Source organism: Prionailurus viverrinus, chromosome C1 (assembly GCF_022837055.1).
Source record: "Prionailurus viverrinus isolate Anna chromosome C1, UM_Priviv_1.0, whole genome shotgun sequence".
NCBI lineage: Eukaryota > Metazoa > Chordata > Mammalia > Carnivora > Felidae > Prionailurus > Prionailurus viverrinus.
In genome coordinates this window covers 98449407-98463921 of record NC_062568.1, presented here as the reverse complement: position 1 = coordinate 98463921, position 14515 = coordinate 98449407, and the positions used below count along the sequence as shown (strand labels likewise).

Sequence of the window (14515 nt, the reverse complement as noted above, 5' to 3'; positions counted from 1 at the left end):
AACCTCTTCGTGGGCTTTTTCTGATGAGGAAGGGGGTGGATGCTCCCTCATTTCTTCCAGGTACAAATAGAAGTCCAGCTTCCCCACTCTGCCTGATTTGACACTGACAGAGGAGGAAGGGTCCCCCTTACTGACGAGTGAGGGGTGGGACTATCAGCTCCCCACATGGTCTCATAACACTACAGTGGGGGCTCCCGTCACACTGGTGATGGTGAAAGTGCCGAGTGTCTGCCAGGCCCCCTTGTGTTTAGAGAACCTTCCTTTAGCCACTCTTTTAGGGGAGGATGCCGACAACGAGTTCTTTGAGTTTTCCTTCCCTGAGAATGTCTTGACTTCCCTTTCATTCCTGGAGGTATCTTTTGCCGAGTATAGGATTCTGGGTGGGCAGTTCTCCTGCAGCACCTGGGACACCACCCCGGTGGGGAGATGAAGGGGACCTCCTTCCTTCTGGGCTGGGGGGAAAGTCCAGTCTCCGCTGGCATCACGGGCTGGGGAGACTGTGTTACCACACAGCAGGGCTGAATGCGCCAGCCCCTTGCTTGGCCGTCTGAGACACCGCCCTGGCAGGGAGGCTGGGGCCCTGCGTCACAGCCTGGGGAAGGTGGAAGTCCTGGCTCCCCAGCTGACCACAGGCTTTTCTGTGGTGTTTGGCTGGAGTGGGCAGTTATCGCCTATACATTTTCTGTCTTGCTAGACTTCCTCTTTCCTGGCCCTTGGCTAGAGCGAGCAGGCTTTTGTTGGGGCTTTTTCCTCTGCATCTGGCTGCATTTCCTTATTGCTGACTTCTTCAGCTCCAGGAATGGGGTATATGGGATGAAAAGAAACCTGACAGAACTCACCACTTCCTGGGGTCATGAGGTCTTTAGCCACTTTGCCTTCTCTCCACCTTCCAGAATCTGCTAATGCTTCTTTTGTATATAACGTCCAGGGTTTCTTGTACTTCGCGGGAGCAATAGGAAAAATGTACGTGTGCTACATCTCCCAGAAGCCCATCCCTTTGTTTTCCGTTATACTTAAAGCTGTCGCAGAATCCTTCTGTATAAAGCTTTTGCCACGTACGGGGTGGATTCTCAGAAGTAAAGTCAGTCGGCCAAAGGGTCTGGACATTTTTGTGACACTTAACATATGCTTACATATATACACTTAAAAGATTGTACCTGTTTACACTCCCTCCTGCAGCGGCTCACCTTTTAAGAGTAATGTTAGCTTCAAAGTGGCACCGAACAGGCTGTGTGCCTACTTGAGACCTTTGGTGAACTAATGGCAGCCTGCCAACCCGCAGTTGGATTTTTCCACTCAAGCTCATCTACCGCCTCCGCCGAAAAGCCAGAGGGTGGTGGTGATGATGGGCTTCCGTGAGGACCCGGAGAGAACGCCACAGGGAGACAAGGGCACGAGTATGCGGGGCTGCGTGCCGGTTCTCCTGACAGTGACTATATTCTTAGGGAACGTTTTAACATAAGTGTCTAAATATAAGAGTCATCACAAGCAAGGTGATGAAGTCATGTGTTGTATGGTCAGGCATGAGATGGAAACTTAGGGGTGATGAATGGGGAAGGAATGAATTTTAAGTGTATTTTTTTTGAGAGAGAGAGCACGCGCGCAGGGGAGGGGGAGAGGAGAGAGAGAGAGAGAGAGAGAGAGAGAGAGAATTCCAAGCAGTCTCTGTGCTATCAGCACAGAGCCTGATGCAGGGCTCAAACACGCAACCTGTGAGATCATGACCCGAGCCGAAACTAAGACTCGGACACTCAAGTGACTGAGCCACCCAGGTGCCCCACATAATATGATTTTAGTGCTGGGCAGACACAGATGGTCCTGCAGCAGCTCTGTTGTGGCTGACTGTGGGCTCCGTGCCAGGGGAGGTGATGTGTGTGTTTCATGGGGATCACGGATCCAGTCACTTATGGTCAGGGAGTAGCTGGAAGAGAGCAGCTGCTGACAGCTGATAGGTGCTTTCTGACTGCATTAGTGAAGGGTCATGAGATGTGGAAGACCCAAATTAACAGAGAAATCATCAGATTATTTATGTTTGCCTTTCGAATCGTTTGAATACAGTGCTACCTTAGGTGCCCTTCTCTGGCCCAGAGCTTTTGTTTATTTGGGCCATTTTGGAGCATGGCCTTGTCGCCGGGGACTTCTCCCCCTGTTCCATTATGTTGACATTTCCATCCACAGAGCATTTAGTGCAGGGGTGACAAGAGGGTTTAAGACTTGGTCCTTGACCTCTTGGAAGGCCGGTTTCTGAAATTCGGAACCTTGGGTATAGGACCTTGGTCACATGCCCTAACTACTATGGGCCTCAGTTTCCTTTTCTGTGTCTCTTTACGGGGTTATTTTGATGCTTAAGTAAGTTAATGTATGCGAAAAGACTCTAATATTAAAATTCCATACTCTGTAGGGGCGCCTGGGTGGCTCAGTCGGTTAAGTGTCCGACTCTTCCTTTTGGCTCAGGTCATGATCTCACGGTTCATGAGTTCAAGCCCCACATCGGGCTCTGTGCTGACCACATGGAGTCTGCCTGGGATTCTCTCTCTCCCTCTCTCTCTGCCCCTCCTCCGCTCTGTCTCTCAAAAGAAACAAACAAACTTTAAAAAATTTATAAAAAAAAATTCCCGGGGCGCCTGGGTGGCGCTGTCGGTTAAGCGTCCGACTTCAGCCAGGTCACGATCTCACGGTCCATGAGTTCGAGCCCCGCGTCAGGCTCTGGGCTGATGGCTCGGAGCCTGGAGCCTGTTTCCGATTCTGTGTCTCCCTCTCTCTCTGCCCCTCCCCCGTTCATGCTCTGTCTCTCTCTGTCCCAAAAATAAAATAAAAACGTTGAAAAAAAAAATTTTTTTTTTAAAAATAAAATAAAAAAAAAATTCCTTACTCTGTAAAAAGTACAGTAAGGGTTCAATTCATTGGTGTTTTGAGTCCTTCCTTCCTTCCTTCCTTCCTTCCTTCCTCCTTCCTTCCCTCACTCACATATTTATCAAGTGTCAGCCCAAATGAAAGAATGGAGCCATGCTCTGGAAATCTACTCTAGGAAGAGCTAGGAAGCCAGGACTGTGTGCCAGTCCTTCCTGTCCAACACATCCCTCCGTCAGTGTTTGCCTGGGGTGGATATATGCTCTCTTCTGGGGAACAGGGAGATGGTTGAATGTAGGTTTCAAAGACCCTTGAATCAAAACTTAACTTGCCAAGCCTGAGAAATGAACACTGTTGGAATAAACGAAGTCCTGCAGACTAATAGGTCCCCAGAAAGTAACTCACCGGGCTCGGGTGTCCTCATAAACTCAAGGGCAAGATTTGCAGGGGACAAGCTACAGATGGTTCGAGCATCCTGGCTGTCCCAGAATTCAGTGGCCTGAATTCTCTCCCAGGAGTGGCTGCCTCTACCTCACTGTGAAGAGCTCCCTGCTGGATTTTGCCCTCCTCCTTTTGAATCCTCACTGTCTAGCCCCACTCGTGCTCACAGAAAGTCTCTTTGTGGTACAGTGGAGTTAGTGGCACGGATGTGCATTCTTGGTTTTGGACTTGCAGGTGGGTGCCCTCCCCCGACTGTGTGATGTGCTCCAGGTGCTTCGGGAGGAACGGGACCAGTGCCTGCAGGAACTCTCCAAAGAGAAGCCGGGAGACCCGGGTGTGGAGCAGCCGGCCCCAGGTATGTGGCCTACTTTAGTCCACTCTTGGACATGCATTGTGGCCAAACCCACTGCGGTACGGGAGGCGGGGCCAGCTTGGGGACGCAGGGGACGGGACTGGCTGTACTCATTCAGACAGTCAGCTGGGGGGAAGGGTCGGGAGTGATCCTGGTGAGCGGTTGACTCACACCCAAGAAGCCACATCAACACCACTCGCCGTTTCTCTGGGCTTGTGGATACGGCCTGTGTTTCATTCCACCAACTTCTGCATCATGACTTCACCAAGGGAAGAGTTTGGTGAGAATTACAAGTCAAGGAAGTGTGCCTCTTACCCATTCTTTCGCCTCCTCTGACAAGTTTGATGTGTGAGGTAGTCAGAGAGGCAGAGAGGAGTCAGAAAAACCTGGGGTCCAAAGTTGGCTCACACTCGCTGGCTGTGCAACCATGGGCAAGTTATTTAACCTTCTGAGCCTTGGTTTCTTGATCTATACAATGGAGGTGATAATGTCTACTTTGGATTATGATGATAAATGAGATAAAGTATGTTAAATACTAGTGATTCTTAAATATTATTAATGTAAACATTATCATTAATCATTAAAAAATACCATTAATTTGATATTTTATATGTTAATTTTATTTTTATTCTGTTTTTTAAGTTTCCCTCTTCTAAGGATAAGGAAGGGTGTAGTATTAAGAAAAGAATCCATTATAGGTCTTCAAACAAAGACTTGTACATGCATATTCATAGCACAGCTAGTCTCAATGGCCAAGAGGCAGAAACAATCCAAGTGTCCATGGACTGATGAATGGAGAAAAAAATGTGGTGTATACACACAATGGAACATTACTGAGTCTTAAAAAGAAATGATGGGTTAATACATGCTACAACATGGATGCATGCATCTTGAAAACAAGTTAAGTGAAGAAAGCCAGTTACAGAAGACCATGGATTGTATGATTCCATTTATATGAAATGTCCAGATCGGGCAATCCATACAGACAGAAATTAGATTAGTAGTTGCCTGGGGCCAAGGGGAGGGAGAATGGGGAGTAACTGCTGAGCAGTTCCCTTTTGCTGGTGGTGAAAATATCTTAGATCTAGATAGAGGTGATGGTTGCATGATACTATGAATGAGTTAAACACCACTGACTTGTACCACTTTAGAATGGATAATGGTTAATGTTATGTTGTATGAATTTTTATTTTTATTTATTTATTTTTTTAAGTTTATTTATTTTGAGGGAGAGAGAGTGCCAGCAGGAGAGGGGCAGAGAGAGAAGGAGAGAGAGGATCCAAAGCAGGCTCCACACTGTCGGAGTGGAGCCCAATGTGGGGCTTGAACTCACGAACTACGAGATCATGACCTGAGGCGAAATCAAGCGTCAGACGCTTAAGCGACTGAGCCATCCAGGCACTCCAAGGATTGTATGAATTTTCAAATGTACTTTATTTTTTAGAGCAATTCACTGCAAAATTGAAAAGAAAGTGCAGAGTTCCCATACACTCTCTGCTCCCCACTCAAACACACAGCCTCTTCCCCCATTAACATCCTATACCAGAGTGATACGCTTGTTATAATCGTTGAACCTGCATTGACACGACATTATCACCCAAAGCCCATAGTTCACATGAGGATTCACTCTTGGTGTACATTCTGAGGGTCTTGACAAATGTATGACATGTGTCCACCATTATAGTATTTTCTGTGCCCTAAAAATGCTCTGTGCTCCACCTATCCGTCCCTTTCTCTCCCCTAACCCTTAGCAATCACTGATCTTTTTATTGTCTCCATACTTTTGCCTTTTCTAGAACATTGTATAGGTGGAATCCTACAGTAGTATGTAGCCTTTTCAGATTGGCTTCCTTCACTTAGCCGTATGCATTTAAGTTTTTCTCCGCTTCTTTTCATGTCTTGATAGCACGTTTCTTCTTTTTAAAAAAAATTTTTTTTTTTAACATTTATTTATTTTTGAGACAGAGAGAGACAGAGCATGAACGGGGGAGGGGCAGAGAGAGAGGGAGACACAGAATCCAAAACAGGCTCCAGGCTCTGAGCCATCAGCCCAGAGCCCGACGCGGGGCTTGAACTCATGGACCTGAGATCGTGACCTGAGCTGAAGTCGGACGCTTAACCGACTGCGCCACCCAGGCGCCCCGGGAATCCATTCATTCCTGAAAGGACACCGGACTTGCTTCCATCTTTTATCTGTGGTGAATAATGCTACTCTGAACATGAGTGTGGACGTATCTACCTCTTCAAGTTTCCACCTTCCATTCTTTTGGGTGTATACCCACAAGTGAAATTGCAGGATTGTACGGTAATTCTATTTTTCATTGTTCCTGGGTCCCGTATACCGTGTTTTTCCATAGTAGTTGTACTGTTTCACATTCTTACCAGCAGCACACACGAGTTCCAATTCCTCCACATCTTCACCAACACTTGTTACTTGGTTGTTTGGGGGTTTTTTAGTAATTTTTTTTAATGTTTATTTATTTTTGAGAGAGAGACAGAATGTGAGCAGGGGAGGGGCAGAGAGAGAGGGAGACACAGAAGCAGGCTCCAGGCTCTGAGCTGTTAACACAGAGCCTGACGCAGGGCTTGAACCCACGGACCGTGAGATCATAACCTGAGCCGAAGTCGGATGCTTAACTGACTGAGCCACCCAGGCGCCCCATCACTTGGCTGTTTTTTGATGATAGCCATCCTAATGGATGTGAGGTGATATCTCATTGTGGTTTTGATCCGCATTTCCCTAACAATTAGTGATGTTGAGCATCTTTTTATGTGCTGGTTGTCCTCTTGTACATATTCTTTGAAGAAATGTTTATTTCAGTCCTTTGCCCATTTAAAAATACGGTTGTTGTTGTTGTTTGCCAGTGAATTATAGGAGTTCTTTATATATTCTGGGTCTTACCCCCTTATCGGATATATGATTTGTAAATAATCTCTCCCATCGTGTAGGATGCCTTTTCATTCCGTTGTTTGTGTCCTTGGATGCACAGAAGTTTTTAGGTTTGATATAGTTGGCTGCATCTAGTTTTTACTTTTGTTGCCTGTGTTTTTGATGTCATATCCAACAAATGATTGCTAAATTTAATCTCAGGAAGCTTTTCCCATATGTTTTATCCTAAGATTTGTGTATAGTTTTAGCTCTTACATTTAGGTCCTTGGTCCTTTTTGAGTTCATCTTTGTATATGATGTCCACCTTCGTCCTTTTTTTTTTTTTAATGTTTATTTATTTATTTATTTATTTATTTATTTATTTTGAGAGCGAGTGAGCGCCCGCATGTGCGCGTGCCTTCTCTTGGGGGAGGGCAGAGAGAGAGAGGGGGAGAGGGAGAGGATCTCAAGCAGGCTCTGTGCTGTCCATGCAGAGCCCAACATGGGGCTGGATCTCATGAACCGTGAGATCATGACCTGAGCAGAAAGTAAGAGTCGGATGCTTAACTGACTGAGCCACTCAGGCGCCCCAGAACGGCTAGAACTTTAACAGATACTTTGTATGCGCGGCTCACTTGAAGACAGTTTCCCATCTTTTCCTAAGGGGTTCAAGTTGGCACTCTTTGCCACCACTGGGTGCTGAGGGACGGGGTGAACAGAGTAAGGAAGGGGTGTAGTGCCTTGCAAACAGGACAAGGAATCAGAACGCCTTTCAATGGTGATAACTGGCAGTTCATGCTGGGGCGGGGTTGGCAGCTTTATCACTTGGAGTCCCCTTGGGGGCATTTTAGGAGCCAGCACAGAATACACACCTCAAAGTGGCAGAGGATCTGGGATATTTATCCACCAACACCCCATCAGTCAGAACCTGGGCTGTTTCTGGGGAGGGTGCATGGATTCCCCCGCATTTCCCTTTGCCTGCTGTCCTTGGGGGAAAAGTGGGCTCCAGAAACTGGAGAAAGCCTTCAGGCAAAGGGATCCAGGGGCTAGCATTTGAAAGTGAGGTTGGGGGGTGTCTGGGTGGCTGAGTCGGTTAAGCCTCTGACTTCGGCTCAGGACACGATCTCACCTTTGGTGGGTTCAAGACCCACGCTGGGCTCCACACTGACAGCGTGGAGTCTGCTTAGGGTTTTCTCTTTCGCCCTCTCTCAGCCCCTCCCCAACTCACACACACACTCTCTCTCAAAATAAATAAATAAATTAAAAAAAAAAGGGAAGAAAGACAACGAGGTTATTGTGTGCAGGAGAGGTAGACCAAGGAAATAGATACGAGAGCAAGGTCTTCTCCCGAGGGAGGTGGAGGTAGAAAGGAGCAGCCGCACGTAAGACCAGTGTAGATGGTAACCCAGACGGGACGTGGGGGTGACTTTGCTCAGGGGCAAGGTGGGACAGTGCATGTCCAGGATAACCCCCAAATGTTCCTTTTGAGCAGCGGGAAGATGGGGCAAAGGAAGACCAGGGATTCTGGGCAGTAGAGACAAAGATCAGGAGGTGAGTGTCAGCTGTGCAGAGCTGAGACTTCGGAGGAGGGGCCAGGGCTGGGGAACCCCTCTGCACAGGTGACAAAGGGGCTGAGGTTGTGCAAGGTGAGGGTGTGAGAGAGGAGAAGAGGTGCCCAGGAGTGGACCTCAAGATTGCCAGTGTGCATCGTCGGGGGCAGCCAGAGGCAGGAGGAAGATTCAAGGAGTCGTGGGCAGCAGGGGCCAAGCGGTCTGGATATTGCAATGTGCTTTAACCGATTCGCCCACCCTCTGCCTGAGGGACAGGGTCAGGATGACCCTCTCCCATAGTTCCAGCCTTTCCATCCTCTCTGCTGGCTATGAAAGCTGCTTGTGGGGAGGCAGACTATGGTCTTGCGCTGCTCACTGGGGGGCACCACTGAGCCTGAGTCTCCTGATTTTCCACACCCTCCTGCTTCCCTAGAAACTGTTTGGAACAGCAGGAAACAAGGTCTGCCTGCTTGTCCCCAGTGTGAATGCCTAAAATTCCAATGACAGGGCATGGGCTTTTCATTCAGCTCTGGGACATACAGCGTAGAGATGCTAGGCCTTTGGGAGAGATATGGTGAGCTTCAGCTCATGCTGACAAGTAAGGGACACTTATTTTAAAAGTCAGCATCTGATGTGTTTAAAAAGTCCCACTGCTCTTCATCCCAGGATAAGGTCCAGCTCCTGACTTGGCCCTTGTCCCGGCCTCCACTCCAAACATGTCCTCTTGGGTCAACCAAATTGCTTACAACTTCATGACTATGTGACTATGTGGGTTTCTCTGTGCCTCCAGGCCTTTGCACATGCTGATCCCTCTGCTACACCACCATTCCCTCTTCTTCACTCGGCCAACCACTCTGCTTTTCAGACTTTTCCAGGAACAATTTCTGCTGCCACTCTGAGTCCTGCAGGACCCTCTGCTCCTCTCCCCTGCGGCCCCTTGCCCTTTCCCTGGTGCGTGGCACAGGGCTTGCACAGATCAGGTACTCATTGTGTGTTTGTTGACTGACTTACTGAGTGAATGAGTGAGTGCAGATACTTGGCTGAGAGCAGAGAGAGAGGAGAAAACAAAAGAGCTGGCCCGGAGGAAACAGTGGGAGATGAGACAGAGCCTTTGGAGTTCTAAGGACCCCACAGGGGACGTGGATGGCCCCCACCTTGCCCAGCTTGTTACACACTAGCTGAGGTGAGCAGTGTAGCCCATGCTGCTCATGCAGGGGTGCTCTCTGGAGCCTGACCTGGCGGCAGAGAGGTTGAGCCCTTTGTCCTCCTAGGGCCTCCTATAAGAAGCAATCCGCTGCTCTGCTAGCCCCACTGAGGCCCTGAGTGACCCACCCCACTGGCTGGGCCCCCTGCTTGACATTCTGGGTGTCCCAGTGTTCCTGTCGGCTTCCACACTGCAAGCGCAGATCTGCTCCTGTAACAGCGGGAGGAGGTGGTCGGCTGTGGGCTTAGCACGGGGTGGGGCGTGAGCACCAGGCTGGGGGACAGATGGAGCCAGCCAAGGTGTCAGTGCTGCTGCTTCCTCTCTGTGATCCTGGGCAAGGGGGGCTCATCCCTCTGCTCCTCAACATGCCCATTTTCTTTTATTTTTATAAAAGAAATAAAATATTAATTTTTTTTAGAGAGAGAGTGAGGGTGCAAGTGAGCGAGGGGCAGAGAGAGAGGGAGAGAGAATTGCACGAGGGGCAGAGAGGGAAAGAGAGAAAGGGAGAGAGAAAGAAGGGGGACTCACCCGAAGCAGGGCTCGTGTCACCTGATTCGGGGCTCGAACACAAACTGTGGGATCGCGACCTGAGCCGAAACCAAGGGTCGGGTGCTGAACCGACTGAGCCACCCAGGTGCCCCTCAACTTACCCATGTTATTTATTTTTTATTAAAAAAATTTTTTTTAAGTTTATTTATTTATTTTGAGACAGAGACACAGTACCAGTGGGGGAGGGGCAGAGAGAGAGGGAGGGAGAGAAAATCCCAAGCAGGCTCCACGCCGTGGGCACAGAGCCTAACTCGGGCCTCCTGCTCATGAACCCTGAGATCACCACCTGAGCCAAAACCAAGAGTCAGACGCTGAACCGACTGAGCCACCCAGGCACCTCTCAACTTGCCCATTTGCAAATGGGGATATAATCTTATGACCTCATGGCCCTGTTGGCAGGATGTGAAGGCAGGGATCTCGCTGTCGCGGGGAGCTTCTTTCCTGGCCCGGTTGCTCCGTGCGGACAGGCTGGCCTCTGCCATGGATGGGCAGCCTCCACTGGGCCCTCTGTCCCCCTGCGTGCTCAGCCTCGCCCCGGGAGGTTCCCCACCCAGTCACCCTGTGGACGCCGGCCTCACGCTCCCGGTGCTTGGGGAGGTTGTAAGGGTGCCCTCACTCAGGTTCTGGGCTGACTCGTCTGGAGCAGATCTGGTCATGTTTCCTCCCGAAGGCTCTCGTGGGGTCCTCATTGCGTATCCAGGTCCGAGAAAGCTCACTAGGGACTCCTGCCCTCGTTCCGCCTCTAACTCCCTGGGGAGACGTGGGTGAGGCCCTGAATACACCTTGTCTGGACCTCACTCGCCTCATGTGAGAAAAAGGCTGCGTCGGATTTGCAGTATTTGAGACTGTTTGGCAAGGCCTGGCCGGTGAGTGAGAAGGCGGCCAGGATCCTCCCCCACCCCCCAGCCCCCTCCCCACCACTGCCATCACCTCCATTGTAAGGAATCTGTGGCTTTGCAAGCCTGGCTTAAGAGCCCTCGAGGCCGAGGATGTCTGAGCACTTGGCCTGCGGGAAAGTCTTCAGGCCTGCTCTGCTGAGAGACTGAGAACGCGGGGTCACTCATCTCCGTTTGGAACGAATGTGTGGCCAAGGGGGAAGAACTCCCTCAAAGACGGAGGGAGAGGAAGACAGAAACAGCCAAGGGGGGGGCGAGCCGTCGGGCGTGGGTGTCCGTGTCAGAAACACGCAGGCACAGGGCCTACACGCTGGCCCAGCCCTGCTCTGAAGACTGTCCACATCCCCACCAGGCCACCCAGGCCCACAGGCCCACGGGAACTCCGTCTCTTGGCACCCGAAGCAGGAGGGGCTGGTGGACTCTCTGTTGGGGACACAGGGTTAATGGTTAAGCTGCCCAGTCCTCCCTGGGGAGGAGGTTAATGTTTGATCGCCAGACGAGTCGCAGGAAATGCCACTCACGGAGTTGTCAGTGAGCCCGGCACACTTATCACAAATAAAAAATTAACTCTTCAGCTATTCCGGGTTAGGTGGCCAAGGCCTTCCCAGCATTTTGTGGGAACGTTTCAGGGTCACCCTAATAGCTGCATGGACTGCTCTACTGGGCTATTTATTGCTCTGTTTACAGAAGCTGATACCTCCTCAGAGTTGGCTGGTGGAAGAGCTTTGGCTCTTCACAGGGAAGAATGTTCCAGAGAGTCAGTGTGGTGGCAGGAAAGGTGTGGGCTTGGGAATCAGAAAGACCTGGGCATGTGCATTCCTCTGTCACTTAGGGGCTGGGTGACCTTGAGCAAGACACTAATCCTGTCTGGGCCTTAGTGTCCTCGCCTTCAGAGTGGGTCATTCCCTTTTTCCCAGCTTGCCTCTGCTAGCTGGTTGCCCAGTCCTGAAGAACATGGGCAGGAGGGAACAGGCTGACTTCTTTTCAAGGGGTGGGGTGGGAGGGGCCGCTGGGGGTAAGGGGACAATGAGGTGAAATTCACAGACGAACTTAACCATCATACAGTGAACAATTGCATGGCATTCGGTACATTCACAAAGCTGTGCAGCCAGCCCCCCTCTAGTTCCAAAATGTTTTCATCGCCCCCAACTAACACCTCATGACCTGTAAGTAATCAGTCCTCACTGCCCCCCTCCCCTGCCCCTGGCAACCACCAATCTGTTTTCTGTCTCTATGGATTTGCTGACCCTGGATTTCTAAACGGAATCATACAGTATGTGACCTTTTGTGTCTGCCTTCTTCCAAGTTCACTCACACTATAGCATGTATCAGTGTCTCACACATGCTGGCTTTTAATGCGATTTTCTCTCACAAGCATTCCTGGCTCCTGATGGTTTTCCACAGCCAAACACCCACCCTGCCCACAGCTCGCCTCCCCCCATTCTTTCCTTGGCACAATGATCTTGGCTCATTTTTCAGAAACAAGCATCTGTTTGTGTAACATTTCAGTCTTTTTATTTTTATAATTATTATTTTTTAAAAATTTTCAGCCTGTACTGTAAGCACCATTATTGACCCCATTTTACAGATGAGGAAATTGAGGGTCTGAGAGGCTCGGGATCACCCAGATCTGAAACAGGACTCTCAGCCCAAATCTTTGACTCTAAATCCTGAAGATTTTCTAGTTTGCATTCCAGACTGAGCTGTGAATGAGTAATGTCCTCACCCTCCCAAGAAGGGATTTAGAAATCAGTGGGGGTGCCTGGGTGGCTCACACGGTTAAGGGGTTAAGCGTCTAACTTTGGCTCAGGTCATGATCTCGTGGTTCGTGAGTTCGAGCCCCGTAGCAGGCTCTGCCTGACAGTGCAAAGCCTGCTTGGGATTTTCTCTTTCTCCTCCTTTCTCTGCCCCTCTCCAACTTGCGGGCACACGCTCGCTCTCTCTCAAAAACAATAAATGACTAAACTTAAAAAAAAAAAAAAGAGGGTCTTCCGGGTGGCTCAGTTGGCTGAACTCAGGTCATAATTTCCTGGTTTGTGGGTTCCAGCCCTGCATCAGGCTTGATGCTTTTGGCACGGAGCCTGTTTTGGATCCTCTGTCCCCTCTCTCTGCCTGTCCTTCACTTGTGCCCTCTCTCTCAAAAACAGACATTAAAAAAAAATTAGAAATTAGAAACAAAAAAGACAGACTGTTGATGCCAATTAATCTTTAATTAGTGTGAGAAGTGGCTTGAAATGAAGAGCTTTCAGCCAGGGGAGGGGGATTTTGTGAGGCAGGGTACAGTTTGCACAGTGCCCGGGAGGGAAAGGGCTCAGCATGCAGCGCTCAGAAGCTCGTCTCCAGCTGGCCTCCTGGAGGGGGAGATGCCAGCCTGCTCCAGGAAATCAGTCTTCGGCTTCAGGCTCGAAGCTGAAGTGTAGCCTCCATGCAACGTCTGAAGCATATCCCCATCGGCTAATTCCGTGCCTCTGTCTGCTTGAATACTTTTAGTGGTGGGAAACTCACTACTCCCAACACAGTTTATCCTGTGGAACAGCTTGTGCTTCGTGGTTTAAAGAGAACCACTGCCCCCTCCCCCCCGACTATCTAGCTGCTCCTCCTGTGCTGTGCTTTGAAACGCCCTTGTCACCTGGGACTTCAGTCCCTCTGACCCCATCCTGACCACTTCTGTGTGTGGTCCAGCCATCACCAGGAGGGCAACACCTTTCATGACCTAAGTACTATAGATCAGATCGTTAGCAAAGCCAGGGAAACCTCACCGAGTTGCCCCTTGGATGGCCTAGGGATGAGGCCAGGGTAGCTAAGAAAGGCAAAAGGAGACAGAAGGAAGCCTGAACCACCAAGGGCTCTTGGGGAGGAGAGAGGGTGAATGGTGGGAAGCAGGGTCTGGAGGCACGTGGGAAATGAATATGGCAGCTGTAGGCAGAAAGAGTTAACCCTGCACAAGCAGAAGCCAGGGGACAACCAGAAGGTCAAGGTGAGGGGGACCTTGGGTTCCATTTTGACCTCCATTAACCTGCACAGTGAGCAGCTGGGGGCAGGGCGTGGAGGGACGGCAGACCCACTGCCCGAGTCAGCATGGCCCCGGGCGGCCTGGCTTGATCCTGGCCCCGTGGCCCCACAACCAGACATGTGGCTCCCAAAAGGCTCCCAGGTTATCGTCAGGCCATCTGAGCTCATTTATAAATAAATCAAGGACTGGAAGATTGATGCTCCTGTCTGGTGGGACGCAGGGCAGATGGGCAGTTTGCAGAGGGCCGGGCTGTATTCCAGGCACCGGGCCGGGTGAGGGTTTAGACATGCCACAGGCTGTCCTGCCCTCTCCAGTCACCTGGGCCTGTATTCCAGCCCCCTCCCCATCACCAGACCTGCCTCTGGGGCCACTCTCCTATGGGGGCAGGGGATGGGGAGGATGGCGGGACCAGGATGGCAGGACAGAGGGAGCTCTGGGCCTGGCGCGGTGCCGGGGGCTTCACAAGAGTAAAGGAGACCAATCTCTGTCCATCAGCTCCAGTGGGCAAAATAGAATTTCCTCAGTTTCGTGAGTTTAATTCTGACTCCATTCTCCTGGGGTGGAGAAACCTCAGCCTTGATATTTTCTGGATCTTCCTCAACTTGCCCAGGGTTTCAGAGATTCACACGGTGCTGGGGTACCTGGGGGAGCCCGTGTGGTCTTGAGCTCTACAGAGTGGTGGCCGACAGACCTCTGTGTTTCGTGGGGAGGCATGGGCGCCGCGAGGCTGTCTGTGGTCCTGCTCTAGACATGTCCCCACAGCCATTTATCCTGTGGGCTATCCCACCATC

The 14515-nt window shown here is 50.4% G+C and overlaps 1 protein-coding gene across 2 annotated transcripts in view; it reads left to right on the top strand.

Annotated features, from left to right (window-relative positions):
* The window catches only part of SCTR (secretin receptor), a 77550-nt gene that overhangs the window by 19923 nt on the left and 43112 nt on the right, over positions 1 to 14515 (top strand). For both annotated transcript variants that reach the window (XM_047873658.1, XM_047873657.1), the window contains exon 2: positions 3526 to 3646. In XM_047873658.1, the coding sequence (XP_047729614.1) occupies positions 3526 to 3646 (121 nt within the window). The remainder of the gene's footprint in view (positions 1 to 3525; positions 3647 to 14515) is intronic.